General features: G+C 49.8%; 2 protein-coding genes across 3 annotated transcripts; one reads left to right on the top strand and one right to left on the bottom strand.

Annotated features, from left to right (window-relative positions):
• Nucleotides 1-153: 153 nt before the first annotated feature.
• LOC128307264 (NPC intracellular cholesterol transporter 1 homolog 1b) lies at nucleotides 154-4,372 on the bottom strand. Its single transcript, XM_053045025.1, has 6 exons — nucleotides 3,403-4,372; nucleotides 3,117-3,334; nucleotides 1,510-3,050; nucleotides 1,318-1,430; nucleotides 688-1,256; nucleotides 154-615 (listed from the first exon to the last, which is right to left on the bottom strand). Exons 1-6 carry the CDS (start codon nucleotides 4,370-4,372, stop codon nucleotides 154-156), a joined length of 3,873 nt encoding a protein of 1,290 aa, XP_052900985.1.
• A 2,161-nt stretch (nucleotides 4,373-6,533) lies between these two features.
• On the top strand, nucleotides 6,534-10,657 carry LOC128306488 (transmembrane channel-like protein 3). Of its 2 annotated transcripts, none has more exons than XM_053044019.1 (5): nucleotides 6,534-7,022; nucleotides 7,102-7,204; nucleotides 7,315-7,850; nucleotides 8,072-9,674; nucleotides 9,759-10,657. In XM_053044019.1, the coding sequence occupies exons 1-5, from the start codon at nucleotides 6,759-6,761 to the stop codon at nucleotides 9,797-9,799; spliced, it is 2,547 nt and encodes an 848-aa protein (XP_052899979.1). In that variant the 5' UTR covers nucleotides 6,534-6,758; the 3' UTR covers nucleotides 9,800-10,657. The 2 variants fall into 2 exon arrangements, with proteins under 2 accessions (XP_052899979.1, XP_052899980.1); XM_053044020.1 differs by having other exon boundaries at nucleotides 6,943-7,026.
• The last annotated feature ends 5,570 nt before the right edge of the window (nucleotides 10,658-16,227 follow it).

Here is a 16,227-nt window from a genome sequence, read left to right as displayed (position 1 = left end):
TTAGTATGGGTTATAAATCCCTGTTTGCTTTATTAGTGTTCCCCAAAACTGTGAGTGTAAATTGTGCAACTGTGTAAGTAGTAAATAAATTAATGATTAAAGAAAACACATACGCGAACATAAATACACACATACGTACACACACGTAAAAGTCTAAAGTGATTCGATTCCATTTTGTTCGGAGTTACCGTTGCCTACCGTAGTCGCTTCGTCGGTCAATCTCACCTCAGAGCTCAGCGGAGTCGAGATGTTCCCGTTGGTAAGATCCACTTTTTCGCTCCTTTTCAAATTCGCACTGTCGGTGGTGGTGGTCTCGGTGAACGCAGATGGTGGCGGTGGTCCCATGTAGCTGAGGAACACTGGCAGTAGTATTAAGCCGTGTGCCGCTCCAACCAGCACTATGCAGAGATACATGCGGAAATAGAAGATCTGGAAGATTTGCGACTGGGCGAAGGCGAGCACGACGATGCCGGCAAATTTGGTCAGTGTGATACCGGAGAACACGGAACTACCCGTGCGGACCATCGCTTCGGCCGATCGCTCCATCCGGGTGCCATGCGCTAGTCGATACGTTCGCACAATGTGTGAGATGAACTCCACCCCAATGCCGACACTCTGCAGACGAGGAGAGAAACGAATTAGTTAATATCACCGTCCAACTCCAGCAGATCGTGCAGCTCAGCCTACCATAACAAGGTTCACCAGCGAGATGGCATTGAGCGTTATGTTCCACAGCCACATCAGACCCATCATATTGAGTACGATCAGGAACACCATCAGTATCACAACAACGGCGGACAGTATGTCCAGCCCGGTCACCAGGAACGTTACCACAAATACAGCTGCCAGGGACAGTCCGAGCGATTGCATCGCATCCGACCAGATCGTGAGGTACTGCTCGTAGAACACGTAAAACACACTGTACGGGAAGATCTCCACATCGGCCTGACGCTCGTCCAACATCCGCTGAATGTCGTCGGCAATCAGGCGGGCCTGCTCGAGGGCGGTGTAGAACTGGCGCGATGTGACGGCTGTGGTGTGGTAACTCATGAAGTACGAATCCTGCACGTTCAGACGACCCTCCGCGTCCAGCACATAGTTGAGGGCGCGTGAGTAGGCCGCCCGGCCTGCCTTGGCACAATTTTCGTCCGGCAGATCGGAGAGGAAAAACTCCAGGTAGCGCTCAAACTGCGGCACTGTTGGGCGGATACCGGTGTCATCGTACTCTTCTGGACACGATGGACACAAGAATCCCACTGTAAGGACAAAATGGCGATCATTGATTGCTCTAGAGGGCTGTATAATTCGCATACTTACTATTGCTGGCACAAAATGAACCATCGGTGGGGTTGTATCGGCAGCAGGACTGGATCGCAAGCCAGTCGATGTAGTCATCCAGCCAAGATGAGGAAGGTCGTGCAATGTGCGTACTGCAACAAAGGAATCCCCAAACCCACGAATCAGTGATAGGATGTCCCAGGAATCTTCCAACAAATCTAAAGCGCTTACGTTTCCGGGTACAGTGAGGCCTGGTAAAGCTTCGTCTGGATGGAGTCGTCATTGCACAGGATACCGCCACACACCAAATTCTGATGCTGAACGTCAGTATAGTTGAGGCCTGGCTTGAGCACAAAATACACCGGCGGTCCCATCCAGAACAGGTCGGCCATGAAGCGGAAATACTTCACCACGTGCGAGTCTTCCGCCATAGACAGTTCCTGATCCAGACCTGGCTCGATGCTGGGCACTACCATCAGCGACAGTGAACCCCACACGAGAAACACCGCCAGCACCAGCAGCCGCACGTTAGGTCGTAGCAAAAACGGCACGTAGAATCGCTCGACTACGCGCTCCAACCATCCGGGACCGTCCGGTTGCGTGGGTTTGTCCGGGTTCTTTGTCGCCGATACACAGCACAGCAGATCTAGCCGACCTCGCTCGACACGCATCTCGTCCAGTGCCATCAGTGCGACGAAGGCAGATATCTGCAGCAGGAAGTCCACCAGCAGGGCAACGGTCGCGTACCAAGCGAACGTGTTGACGGCCGGCATCGGCGAGAGGGCCCCGATAGCGAAACAGCAACACTCGCTCGCAGACGTCAGCAGTATGGAGGGTCCTATCTGGCCGAGTGCCTCGCCAATGGCACACGCCGTCTCCGGCGTGCATTCACGGTCGATCCGATTGAACGCATGCACCAGCATGAAGATATTGTCCACACCGACCGCCAGCACCAGGAAGGGGATCACTTCGATCGTGAGCATTGTGGTGGCGAGCTCCAGATACCCGAAGAAGCCTAAACTGCAGGCAACGGAAGCCAGCACCACCACGATACCGCCGATGGCAAGCACAATGCGTGAACCGTGAAGAAACTCCCGAAAGCCCCGGATTTTGCCCAGCGAGAAGGTGATGTAGACAAACATCACCACGTAGCTGATGATGACGGTGTACATCTCCGCCTCGGACATGTCGTCGATACCATCCTCGATGGAGCGTTCGGCCGAGTAGGCGACCTCCATCATCGGATGCTCAAAGTCTCGCATAAAGTCCACGAATCGTTTCTCCCATTCCAGTGCCGGTCCGAGGTTATCCTTGTCGGCCTGGTTCTCCACCAGGAACGTAAGCACCACGCCGGTCGCGAGACGAAAGTCGGGATTGGAACCGGGCGCTGGGTGCGGGAATCCACCAACAGCTACGCCCGGTTCGATTGGACCGCCGTACGTGCCGAAACAGGAGGGCAGATAGGCGTTGCGTGTGCACCCGTTTATCTTGTCCAGGTAGTTCACCGTATACCCGTTCAGGTCCGTGCCGGTGCGGTTGAACTCTGCGAGATTATTCTTGAAGTAACCGAACACACTCTGCACGGTACACTCGGACAGTACAGTTTGTGCACCGACCGCTGTCATCGGTGCGTAGCAGATCTTCTCCAAACCACGGCCCTCCTGCTGCCCGAGATGCTCGATCATACCCTGCAGCTTAAACACCTCCAGCAGGAACTCGCGATCGTACGCAGGCCCAAACGTCTGATTACCTTCCGCTGTCGGATGAATGAACTGCAATGGAGATAGCAAAAGTGAAGTCCCGCAAATCAACCATTGCTGTCATCGTTCCACACTTACAAACTCCTGGCGCTTCGGTTTGATAAAAATCTGCTCCGTGCGGTAGAAGGGCGAAAAGCGCGAATCGAAGTAATCCTTCTCCTGTCGCGACCGACTGTCCGGGGCCGCCCACAACTCCACCGGATCGGTCGTGATTATCAGATACTGTATGCCAAAGGCAAGACCCCCGATAATCCACGAGCAGATAGCCAATATCAACACCGGATTCCGGGCACAGACTGTGAAAGAGTGAAACCAACACTGTGTTTGCGGACCTGACTCGGTGGATCGGTGGGCAAAGACTTACAAGTTCCCCAGCGTGTAAATATCCGCCCCAGCGCACGGTTGACGGATGGGAATCCACCGAAGATGGCCGGCAAATCTGGCATCGAACGCCCTGATCGTCCCTTTCCACCGAACAGCAGTGACAGGGCGATGCAGGCCAGCCCGATGCCACCGATCACTACCGCGACGGTGAACGTGACGCCATTCAAGTCACCCACCATAAAGCCGGGATCGTTCGGCTGGGGCGGATCGCTGGTCGGGCAGCTTTCGTCACAGTCGACGCAGGAGCAAGCGTACGACCCGTCGTACGCTTCGTTGCAGTGCTTCACCGGTTGGTTGAAGCGCTTCTCGGCGTCCTCCTCGTACAGGTAGTTAATCTCGAACGGTACGAACTCGTTATCCGCCGCACCCATGTACTGGAACCAACGTTCCGGCGTGCAACCCGTCGCCTCCCAGAACCCACAACCCACGTCCATCGCGTACTTGCCACTGGACGGCAGTACGATACCCTTGCAGGAGTCGTACGTGTCCTGGACGTACTGTCGATCAATGCGGTAGTCGACCCGATCGACGTACACGCCCGTCGGTTCGGTGTAGGCGGTCAGGAACCGACTCTGCTCCGGATGGCACGCCAAGCTGCAGATACTGTACAGCATGTTCGTGAGACAGGTCGAGCAGCGGCTGAACAGTCCCTCCGCCTGCTGGAAGTTCTTGTCCATCTCGAGCACCTGACTCACCGCACAGCACACCGGCGTATCGTCAGTTGGAAACATCCATCCGCACCGTCGGTGCATGATCTCTATTGCGACCGCTTCCGTCAGTGGCTTGGGCGCCATCTTTACCGGACAGTTCTGGGCGTGTATGCCGATCTGTGCACACACATCATGCATCACGCAATGATACTCCTCCTGACCCACGCATGATACGGCTAGCGTTACCAGCAGTAGCACACCTATCGTAACACAGGATCCGTACATTCCTGAACCACTCATCATTGCACCTCACCGCACTGTTCTTCACTAGCAAACTGTCTGCAAAGCCCCAGTCACTTCAAAACACTTCGGTTCACTCTAACAGCTGTCAGCTGGACCAGCTGTCGGTGTTGAGATATATGCTGATCGAGTGCTGTTTGAAGAGGTTTACAGCCAGTGCGGGACCTGTTGATCGAGGAATATGGCTGACGTTGTAGGTGCTCTGTAAAAACGGCACCGGTCCCGACAGTGCTCCGTAGTATACTGGACCTGTTGGTACCGGGCACAGTAGGAGTATAGCCTCAACTGGTATCCTCAACCCCGTATCAAACAGCAATCGGACCATCTGTTTGATTCCGCACGAATATTGACCAATTTAATCGATTCGTCACGAGATACCGCGGTATGAAGCTGAAAAAATGTGTCTGATAAGATTGAGACGCGCGCTTTGGTGAAGAGCAACAAATGGTGATTAGAGATCCTCAAGAGACCTGCTCAGGTGTTCACACTGCTTGCAAACAGGTGTCGATGGTCGACTACTGGCTACTACTTGAGATTTCTTCAGCGCTATCTCCGACTCCTTCCTCATTCCTATCGAGCGATGACGCGTCCCAATAGACAGGAGTGTCTAAGAGAGCTATTATTTGGCACATATTCCACGATGCCTAGCCGAATTTGGGTAATCAGTTTCGTTGTGGACTTTGATACTATTTGTGATACTTTGCGGGCCCTTAATGAACGTATTGGAAATGATGCAGAGAAATGGTTCATTATCAAAGGGAATTGAGCAATTGCGAAGCGATAAAACATCGAACAAACCTCATTAGCCCAGTGACTGGAGCAAAGCCAGATTACCGATTGTCTTGTGGACTACACGAAAACCCACTTGCGGGAAGTTGTCGCAATTGTGTGAGCTACTAAAACTGCACCTAAAACCGTGCAATAGGGAGGAAAGTCTTACAGGCATTGTTACAGGCAGCACCGAAAACTACCAGAACTCCTCTGTCAGGCACTGGATGTTGCAGAGGATCTCTCTTTCTTGCAGCTCTACCCATATTGCTCCATCACACCGGATGCGACAGCACCTTTCATAGCCGAACAGTGGATGCAATCACAATCGATCAACACAATGAAGCACCAGTGCCCTCGAGAGACGTCATAAATAAGCGATAAGGTAGACATTATCATGGTGCACGCATCTTATCATCCCCGTGACAACTGGATCAATGGCCGGAGGTAATCGACAGATCAACCAGAGCATTACGGTAATCGCCACTTTTACAGCACACCTGTCCACCCAAACACTCGTACGATTGGAATCGACAATCAATGCGAGCACCTTAAGGGACAAAACAAGCAAAACCGATAGACTTTTCATCTTGATACGAGCGGGAGCAGTCGTAGAGGTACTTTATGAGGTATAAAAATGAAGAAGAGGTGTTTTGTTGCGCATTAGAAATAGGAATTGCTTACTATTCTGAGCCGAAGTGGTGCTACAAACCTTATTTCGTTTGTGCAGAGAGTGTTGAACTTGGCGAGTTGTTAGTAGTCACAACAGTGTCACGGACTTCAAAGATTCCGATTCCGAAAGGAAGTTTTTTTTGTCAAGCAAAGAATGAAGATAAAGATGATAGTCAATTTTGTTTAAATTTAAATGTTTGTTTACTTACTATCTCTAAAACTAAAAGAGTACAAAAATACTCAACTTTACTTTTGAAGTTTATTAAAAAGTGCTCTACAAAATATATCAACATAATATATACAATTATATCAACTGACGAATTGGATATTTGTTTCTAGTAATGCAAAATAGTTTTTCAACTGTATGGAACCAATTACATCACTTATATTACAAACATTACACATTTTTTAAATTTAAATCTTTCTCATTTAACAACGCCTCTGTTTTCCAATGAAATATTTCATTGATGTGAAATGTTTCATGTAAAGTTTGTTGCTTTTATGACAGTGAGCTTTTGGCTCACGAAAGCTTTCGGTGAACTGGATCCGCTGTACACACATATACAACTGCGTCAAAGTATACAAACCTGGTAATGTAGAGCAAGTGTAGCCAGCTAGATGACACTGTTGCCCATTAGAACTGTCATTTGGGTGGAATGTAAACTTTCGCAAAGGAAATCGTAGGTGTACGGTACGATAACAAACATCAACATCGATTAAAACAATCGCCCATCGGTACGGTGGCATAATAAAAACGGTATCTTCCCTTGCGAGGGCTGGCAGGACGCCTTATTTAAACAGCACTTCCGATAATGGTGCGAAAGGTTTGAGCCGTAGTGCAGCGAAACCGAGCGTTCGGGGCTAGGTGCAGCGCAATTTAGACGTGTACCGCACCTCGAGTGTTGAAGGTTGCCGAGTGGGGGTATAGTGGCCTTAGGCGTCCGCAATGGCCCGTCATCGTTCCGTGCTAAGCGACGCGACATTTCACGTTGAAGTCAACGAGATTGGCAACAGGCGATACCAGTCGGGCAGCAATGGTGCCGATGGTGGAATGTTCAAGACGCCACCGGAAGAGGATAAAATCGAGGTGCTGCCAGACGACACCGCCGAGGAACAGCTGAGCAATGAGGTGGGACTGTTCTCGCCCACGGGCAATCCGCTCGCCAGCCAGGAGGACCAGTTTCAGGGTGTCAATGCTAGTTTTTCGCAGGTAGGTACTGTTTTAGATGATTCTTTTTATCAAAACCTAAGTGAGATTGATCATGCTTATTGATGTTACGACATTGCAGAGCTTTCGCCGCTGGTCAAGCAACTTTGGACGAAGTGTGAAAAACAATAAGCGCACCGTTTACAACAAAACCATCCGCTTGATGCCGTCTCGGATACAGAAAAGTAAGGCAACAGCCCAAGTCGCACAATCTCCTGGTTCCAAGCCAAATTCTTTCGAACTGGCAGAGTGTTACAAAAGGAACAATTTTAATAAATGCTTGACCTCCTTACAGCACTCTCGATCGATGGTGATCTGATAACGACTAGCGCATCCGACGTCGACCACATCACGATGGAGCTTGGTCAACGAGAGCAACTGATGGAGGACAACCCGATCGCGGAGCAGCTTCGAATCGAAACGATCAAATCGATTGCGCACAAAATCTCCACCAAACGCCAGATCCGGGAGCAACTCTCGCAGACGGTCAATCGTCGGGCAACACGCGCCAAATCGATCGGACTGCTCCGTCGTTACCGGTACAGCGGCAAGCTGTATGCGACCCGCGCTGCCAAGCTGCTGAAAAGTGTCGTCACCAACTTTGAGCTGTTTTACGGCAGCATGAAACAGATCGAGGGACACTTTGGCAGCCGTATCAGTGCGTACTTTAAGTTTTTGCGGCGATTGCTGGTGCTGAATCTGGTGCTGCTGCTGTTTATCGGTTCGTTCGTGATTTTTCCCCAGCTGTTGGCCGGGCCCGATCCGGCTGGTTCCGGTTGGGACATTAACGCCCGGCAGGAGTTCCATCTGCGCGATCTGTTCACCGGTGAGGTATGTCTAAAACGGGATTTCGGGGTTTCGTTATATAAAACACCTTGATTAGTACTAGTTTACTCTGTTAATCTGTACGCTTTCAATATGTTCGATTGGAAGGATGCTTTGAGCGGTGAGTATTCATTCAAGATTGGTTTTCAAACGATTCTAGAACATTTAATGTAACCAAATGTACAATAAGGAACACAATCATTAACCGCTTTTACCGTCCATTGCAGGGTTACCTCAGCGAATCGGTTATGTATTACGGATCGTACAGCAATCGCTCGTTCACGCTTGTACCGGGTACGGCTGAGTACAGTCTACCGCACGCATACTTTCTCACCATCACCGTACTCTCACTGGTGACGTTTGTCATCGTGTCGATCAGTATGGGCCGCTCGTACCGGATCAGCTTTATCGAGTCGAGCGCCACGGTGCAGAACATCCTCACGCATAAGATCGTGTGCTCGTGGGATTACGGTATCGCGAATGGGAAGGCCGCCCGGCTCAAACACACCACCATCCTGAACGAGCTGCGTGACTATCTGGCCCAACGGAACCGTGACCCGTTCATTCCCGGCCGTTGGCACCGTTTAAGGCGTGAAGCGTTACGGGCGGCGGTGCACGTGACGGTGCTGGCACTGATCAGTGCGGTTGCCGCGTGTCTATGGATGCTGTTGGTACGGTTTGGCGAGACGGATCACTTTACGGCCTGGTCCGCACTGTACGTGTCGATCGTGTCGAACGTAACGATGGTCGCGTTCGGGTACGCCTGCCAGCTGCTTGGCCGGCTCGAACAGTACCGACAGGTGGCGACCCGGCTCAACATTAACCTGCTGCGCCATTTTCTGCTCCAGCTGACGATTGTCGGTGTGCTGATGGTCTACTGGTTGACGCGTGCCCACACCGAGACCGGTTGCTGGGAAACCCTAATAGGGCAGGAACTCTATCGGCTACTGGTGGTGGATTTCTTCATCTCCACCTTGCTGCTTTGTGCGATTAGAGGTATACGGTACCTGCTGCACGTACGGTACGGTCCGGTAAAGGGTAAAGCACCTCGAACCAGCCCCCTGAGTCGTTACCTTACACCACCACCGTTCTGCATCGAAACGCACAGCCTCGGACTGGTGTACAATCAAACATTGCTGTGGTTTGGTGTACTGTTCGCACCCCTGCTCGTGCTGCTGGTAGCACTGAAGCTGCTGCTCGTCTTCTACATCAACAAGTTCGAGCTGATCTACCTCTGCCAACCACCGGCCCGGCTGTGGCGCTCGAGCCAAACGCAAACACTCTTCCTCGTGCTGGTGTTCGTGTCACTGTTCGGGGTGCTGCTCACCCACGGCTACATCATCATGCAGGTGCCGGTGAGTGCCGGGTGTGGTCCGTTCCGCGGCACCCAGTACATGTACCAGCTGTTCATGCAGGGCATCCTGAAGCTGCGCGAGGAGCACCTGTTCTGGCGCATCTTCGTCTACATCACCAAACCGGCCATCATCGGTGGCGTACTGCTGACGATGGGTGTCGCCACGTACTATCTCCGGGCGAAATCACGCGCCCAAATAGCGAAAGTGAAGCTGCTGAAAGAGCTGCTGGGGATGGAGGCGAAGGATAAAAAGTTTCTGCTCGCCAGCCTGAACAAGGTGGCGCACGGGAAGGACTGTTCCGAGCAGCTCGACCGGATCGAGCTGGTTGGTGGGGGACGCCTTAATGGACCGGCTGATAAGTATTATACTGATCCCTGCGGTACCTGGCGGTATGAGGAAACGCCACGCAAGAGCGACGAGGGCGAAATGGCCGACACTGGCAATGAATCCACCGGTAGCTGCTCCGGCTATCAACGTAAGAAGCGGGTTTTGTGTGTGGTTCGTTTGGAAAGCATGTGAGATTAATGCCTGTGTTTTTTTTTTGTATCCCTCCACCCAGGATTTGAGGATGAGGAACAGCTGCGTATGAGAAGATCCTAACAACGATCAACCAGACACACTCCTTAGGCGCGTGACCCGTTGGCAAATTTTGTCTTCCAAAAAAACAAAAGAATATTACACCGATGACGCTTAATTATATACGCGCACGCGCTCACTAGCTTCATTTATTTATTTTCAAATTTCTTTCTAGAACCAAGTTTTTGTTTTTCATCAAATTATTTATTGAGCTTTAATTTATATGATAACGGAAGCGACAGTGATCACAACTCGGACGGAGAAGCAATCGTAAACGTGTCTTAGCTTAGCTAGCTGTGCTTTCATCTGTGTGTTTAGCGTTTTTTGAGGAACAATATAATTCATTTATTGGAGAGAAACACTAACAATGTACCGTTTTGAACGTAATTCGATCCGGGAACGTTTCCGAACACTCACGTACGATACAGATAACGCGATGACGTGTAATTGTTAGTCCAGCGTCCGCACACTCAAGAGCTTTGTTGTTTGATGGTCGAATGAATCAGTTTAATCATCAAGCAGCGTGCTTCGAAATGCGCATTACAGTACTAGATATTCGTCTCCTGCAGTAGGTAACACCGATAAGGGTTTGTTTGTCCCGCCATTGCCGAGTGTGTGTGTGTGTGTGCGGGCGCGCACTGTTGACGAACGATAAGTGTCTTTGAAGCTTCTGGCCAAGCGTATTACACATCACGGCAACATGCGAATAAAACGATCGCGCATTATCAAACTACCGAGCTTGCTTTCTTTGGCAGCTTGCGACAATTTGTAAAACATCGGGCCGGACTTCTCCCGGTGTTTAGGTGAAGTCTTCAGCTTCCAGCACACCCCGAAACAATGTAATGGTCTAACGTCTCATTCATTCCGCCAAGCGACATCATGCCGCCGTGTGAATTTGCATGTCGCAAAATAAATCAAAAGACACATTAACCACCCCGGGTGCATGTGTTTTGTAGGTGGTTGTTTTGTTAGCGCCATCCCCCAAAGTGTGCGCTATTTCCAAGGCAACCCGCGATACACACACCCGGGGTTCGGCTGCACACCGTACACAAAGTCGTAAACAAATACTCCGCCACAGGCCGCCCCGCTTTGCGCGAGCGTCACCCTGACCGAAGGGTGTAGGGGGGGGGGGGGGGCTGGGATGGGGGGAGGAGGGTGAGGGGGAGGGAAGAGGAAAAATAAAAGGTGTGATTCGCGCGACACGCAATGAAACGGGCAGGGTTAAACTTTTGTGAGGCGCCTTTGTGCACACGTTCTGTTGGAAGGTGAGATTGCATTCATTCACACTAGAGCGACCAACGAGGTGTACAAGAACGTTGCAGCTTAATGCTAACCAATTAAATAACTTTTGAGTAAGTGGTAGTTTGGCAAACGATAGGAGTGACTCCTTTGCGAAGAAGCTCTTTGGAAGTCTTGGATAATTCACAAAAAATTAGACTTTAATTAATCTTTGAAATAGAGATTCAGATTCACTTATTCAATTAAAAGATTCTCGTAGGTCCAAGAATCAGATTCATCGATCTCTCGTTTTACCATGGAGCAACAATGTGGTTAATTTTGTATAATTTAAAAAAAACTTTAAGTACTTCGTACATCGTGCAGTTTATCTGAAGGGTTCAATATATTTAATGTTATCGTATTGAGATGTTACAATCTTTTTAACACATCCTTCATAGAAGGTTATTTGTAGCCGTTTTAGTATATTAGAAAATTGATTACATTCATTGCACGCGTATGGTAAGAGTTTACATCAGATAAGGATTTAACCGTTTGTTTTGCTTCACGCATTACACACCAGAAATGGATTTCGATCAGCTTCAGTCGGTCTGGTGTAGCTTATTCACCGACAATACTACTTCAAAGCACTCGGCTGCACCAAAGAGTGTTCGGTAAAACCAACAACAACTTCTTCACGGTAGTTGTTCCGCTCTGTTTCCGCTTTGCGCATATAGTGCCGCTGTATTGTGTATGTTTGCGTTCCTGTATGATGATGTGGTGCGGTGTGCCAACGCGTGCGCCTTCGCGTGTACACACACGTGTCACACTTCGGCATCTTCTTACTGTTCCTTCCGTATGTGCAATTTTTGTGACCAAATATAATCCACTCTCAGAATGATTACCGGCCAAAGAAACCCCTCTCCTTAAGAGGTGATTTATTGTTTGGTAAGGAGGGATCTCGAAGCACGCATCAACGCCACAGGGGGAACAGCACCGGGATGGGAGCGTCGAGTGCCCGACGAGGCAAAAGTGTTCAACTCGTGCGAATAAACGGGCCGCTCGCTCGTTCCACACGCAGCCAGATGTTGTGTGCGGTTGTGGTAGCGGGATTTGTTCGGCGGCGCCAACACACCAAGCATGCGGGCGTGTGTATATGAAATTGCAGCTGTACGAGAGCAGCAAACCGCACCGACGGACGGCCACATGAACGCGTGAGCACGCTTAGTAAGCTCACGGTAGTCACAGCAAGCAGCCGGGTCCAGGAGCCCGGAAAGTGATGAAGGTGAGAAGCCACAGGCCGACGGAAGTAAAGAAAAGCTCTAGCACAACAACTCCCTTCTTGCAACCCGGGGGTGGGTTTGGATGTTCCGGAGGCTGGGGAGATCTTAATTTTGTTTTGGGGAGGGAAAGCCAACAGAGCAACTTCATACGCTCCATTTTGTTGCAATGGTTGACGCATTTCGCCGTGGGCTTAGTGTGCGTATGCTTTATCCCGTTCTGGCTGGGGGCACCGATGTGCCAACGTGTCCTGTTTTTCCCCCTGAGGGAAGCTGCCCAAGAAAGCTCCACCGAAGCATTCACACCCTTTGGGTGCCGTTTGCTCGATGCCAAGTCCTACAAGAGTCCCCCCAGCTCTTCAAGTACATTGAGCTTTCAAAGCTAACTCCACCAATCAACCCATCAACGCTACATCTTCTACAATCAAAATGGTGATGAAAATTGGGAACTCCATGTGTATGTGTGTGTGTGTGTGTGTGTGAATGTGTAATAGCATGCAGTCAATCGTGATTCAGTGCAACCCCTGCTATTGTCAAAAAAAGTCTTTAAATTACCGAGTACCAAATGCTTTCACCAATACTACTTCATCCATCAGCTGATAGTGCGTGGTACGTCCGCATATTTGTACTTCCGCTTCTGGATTTTGTTTGTTTGTATTTGGTGGGGGTGGGGGGTTGGTTTTCTTTTTGCTCTTCTCTCGCACTTCATCAAGTTGGAATTGTTCTGCGAACAATGTCGCATGGAGCGCGTCCCACATGGAACCATGCGTGCTCAGCCGAGACGACCTTGTGAAGTACGCAACAACAACAAGAAAAAAGAACCCCGTCCCTACGCTACTGCATACGCTAGATCGACGAGTCTTAATATAAAGATAAAACGCTATTGGAAATACCTAACTAGCCCTAATATAATGGCTTGCGTCCATTAGTAAAGAAACAGAAGAATTCTTCACTATTTCTTTAACACTAGAACTACCGAACCAATCATTTTGACTGAAATGCTTCATTTTCATCACATTAATTTTTGATATAAAGCAATTCACAGTTGCCGCATGGCTTTTACATATATTTTCTGTCATTTGGACTAAAGAAACGGAATAAAAATATAATCCACGCCTTCGGAAATTGTTTGTAAAATAATTATCAATCAAAAACGCTCGATAGTGTTAGTGTTAATATTAAAGATCCGATACGACAGCACCTGAGGATCTCGTAAATGTATTAATAATCAACAGTAACTATGACATCCTTGTTAAAAGATAGCCGGTTCTAGTGAAAGTACACTTCGATCCCACAAACCAATAGGGGAAGAAAGATAAGGAAGCTGTCAAGCATTCGTTTGTGTGTGTATGTGTGTGATTATGTGAGATGAGAACATGAGATGATGTGTGGAACCGCGTGCATCGTGTGATTAGATGCGTAATAAAAGAAATATTAAATACGCGAGAGAGGGAGAGACACGCGAAAGAGAGCAAAAAAAGGGAGATAAGTTTACGCATCGGACCCGCATTAATCACTAATGATTCAATCCCTCGTGTCAAGTGCGTTTTCCGCGTGCATAAAGGCAAAGGGTCAGCCCAAGGGGTGAATGTATGAAGAGAATTTGAGAGCACGGTTGATAAACCATCTGCCAAAAAGGGCAAACGCACCCGAAGGATTGGCCAAACACCAATAGCGAGCGAGGATAGAGAGTGAAGCAAGAGCGAGAGTGTGTGAGGCTCCATGAAACATTCGCTCCGTTACGGGTGTGCGTACGAACGAAGATTGCTGGTGAAAGGTGACGCAGTTCATCTCGCAGTATGGACCCAACCCCCCGCTACCCCCGTTCCGGTCCCACCCGGATTCTCCAGCTGCGAGAAAACCCAATGACTGACCGTCGCCCTGCGGCAGTACGACACTTTGGCAATGGTCGCATTCGTGACCAGACGTCCGCTCCTCTGTTTTACTTGTTTTTTTTTTCTTCTTACACCCCGATTGATCCTTCATCCCCTGGTGCAAGCTGGGTAACGGACGGTTCTAGAAGACCCACACCCGGTGGTAAAAGCGGCCGGAAAGTGCAAAGTGTGAGTGGAAGGGGTGAGGTGAGTGTGTTTTTGTTTTTCCACCCACCCGGGCAACACTTCAAAGCATCTCTTTGCGCCGAAGAAACCGAAAACACACAATCAACCTCATCCGTCCCCTTCCCCCTATCAAACTCTCTTCCTCCCCCCCCTCCAGGCCAAACCTCACGGGGCTTGGTCGGTTCGGGGTTCTGCTTTGCTCGCCATTCGGACGTTTTGGCCGGTCGATGTTGGACGTAAGACCGTACGCTGGACATATACGAGCAAAGTCTTGGAAATCGATAATATATACTCCACCTCGCTCAAATTGCGTCGTCCAGTCCGGGTTGACTCCATAGTTGTCTTTTTTGTTTTCGTGGGGTGTCTTTTTCTGTCGTCCGCGTACCGCGCTTTGCTGTCCCGAAAAGTGTTTGCCGTGTTTCGATTCTTTCAAACCGTCCACCACACATCTGCACGCACAGTGAACGTTTTGCTGACCACACAACACATTTTGTTTGCATTTGCAGTGCCAGCGTTTTGGACGGTGTTGTGCCGGGTGTTTGTGACTCGCTGGACATTAGACGGTGCACATAATAGACGGTGCCTCGGGTGTGTGTGCAAAGCTTAGTGAAAAAACGTCTGGTGGAAACCTGTTGCAGTAACTCGCGGAGTTCCAGTATCTGGGCAGTGAGCTGGTGGCGGAGTTTGCCAGACTTTGGGTCAGACACGCCAGCGAAACTTCAGGTAGAGGCCGGCACTCTACCCAGACGATGACCAGCACCAATGACTATAACTCGCGCAAGCGATTCGCCTTCGATATCGACATGGAGATAGAGGCAGAAACGACATCCAAGCTTAAAGCAGGTATGTACACCAACTCCCAGAATTCCAACAAATTGCTCCAAAACGACCGAATGACCTCAGTGTGAAGGAATGTTTCGTCCAACCACCAAACGCGATCAAGCAACTTTGGCACAATGCCCTTCCGTTACCCAATTGCCCTTGGGGAGGAGGGGGGGCAATGTGGAAAAATTTGCTAAATTACTCTAAAAAAAAAAGAGTCACCCTCCCAGGACCAAAAATAAATTCGTCAAGATTTGCGTCCCAACATCCATCTCCAGCACCAACTGCAGCGCCACAATCACAACTTACCTGCAGTCGATTGCCATCTTGCGTATGTAACTGATTGACCAGGTTGGGGAAGGTAATCATGTGCAGTTCGTCCGATTCCGAGGGTTGCTTTGTTCGATTAGTTTCGTGGGTGCTAAATTTAGGAAAGCGGACTTCGCCGTGTGTTGCTCCAACAGCTATTGACCCAAAACATTCCACCGATGTTTGTACAGCGGGCCGGTGACCGGTTCCAAATGGCACAACCCACCAATCCACCCCCGGGTATCGGGGAAAGATATCTTATCGCCCTTTGAAGTCGACCACCCTCCGTGGTGGTAATGTCGTGCGGATGCGCTTTGGAAATGCCAGTCCCAAATTGGACACCGGGCTCGGGGCATGTTGCGTGTATGTGCGAGACGAAATAAAAAGGTCAATAGGGCCGTTAATCAAGCCATAACGCGCTGGGCGGTGTGGAATGTTGCGGTGTTGTAAGCTATACCGGGCGGGCGGGTCGATTGATTGGAGACCTGCTGCGCTTACAGTGCTACAGTGCTAGCTTTCAACTTCGATTATTCCATCCATAGACAGCTAGCAGTTCCATTAGCCGGGCACCCCTTCATTTAAATAACACCACCTTTCATACCTGTTGGGACTCCCAGCTTGGAAGCTAAAGACCCACACGAAACCATTTCCAGAGGTGACACTTTCTCCTCTCACCACATCTTGATGGCATTAGTCGGCATTAGTAAGACATCAGTCCAATTTATTCGATAACGATCACCTTGGACAACTTGTTCTTCTGCTTCCA

Source organism: Anopheles moucheti, chromosome X (assembly GCF_943734755.1).
Source record: "Anopheles moucheti chromosome X, idAnoMoucSN_F20_07, whole genome shotgun sequence".
NCBI classification, from domain to species: domain Eukaryota; kingdom Metazoa; phylum Arthropoda; class Insecta; order Diptera; family Culicidae; genus Anopheles; species Anopheles moucheti.
This window is presented reverse-complemented; position numbering and strand designations above follow the sequence as displayed.

Coding starts and splice junctions, on each gene's coding strand:
- LOC128307264 (XM_053045025.1), bottom strand. CDS start 4,372: ATGAGTGGTTCAGGAATGTACGGATCCTGTGTTACGATAGGTGTGCTA. Junction 1,431..1,509: donor GCCTCACTGTACCCGGAAAC/GTAAGCGCTTTA, acceptor CCTTTGTTGCAG/TACGCACATTGCACGACCTT. Junction 1,257..1,317: donor TTCATTTTGTGCCAGCAATA/GTAAGTATGCGA, acceptor TTGTCCTTACAG/TGGGATTCTTGTGTCCATCG.
- LOC128306488 (XM_053044019.1), top strand. CDS start 6,759: ATGGCCCGTCATCGTTCCGTGCTAAGCGACGCGACATTTCACGTTGAA. Junction 7,205..7,314: donor GCCGTCTCGGATACAGAAAA/GTAAGGCAACAG, acceptor ACCTCCTTACAG/CACTCTCGATCGATGGTGAT. Junction 7,851..8,071: donor GCGATCTGTTCACCGGTGAG/GTATGTCTAAAA, acceptor CGTCCATTGCAG/GGTTACCTCAGCGAATCGGT.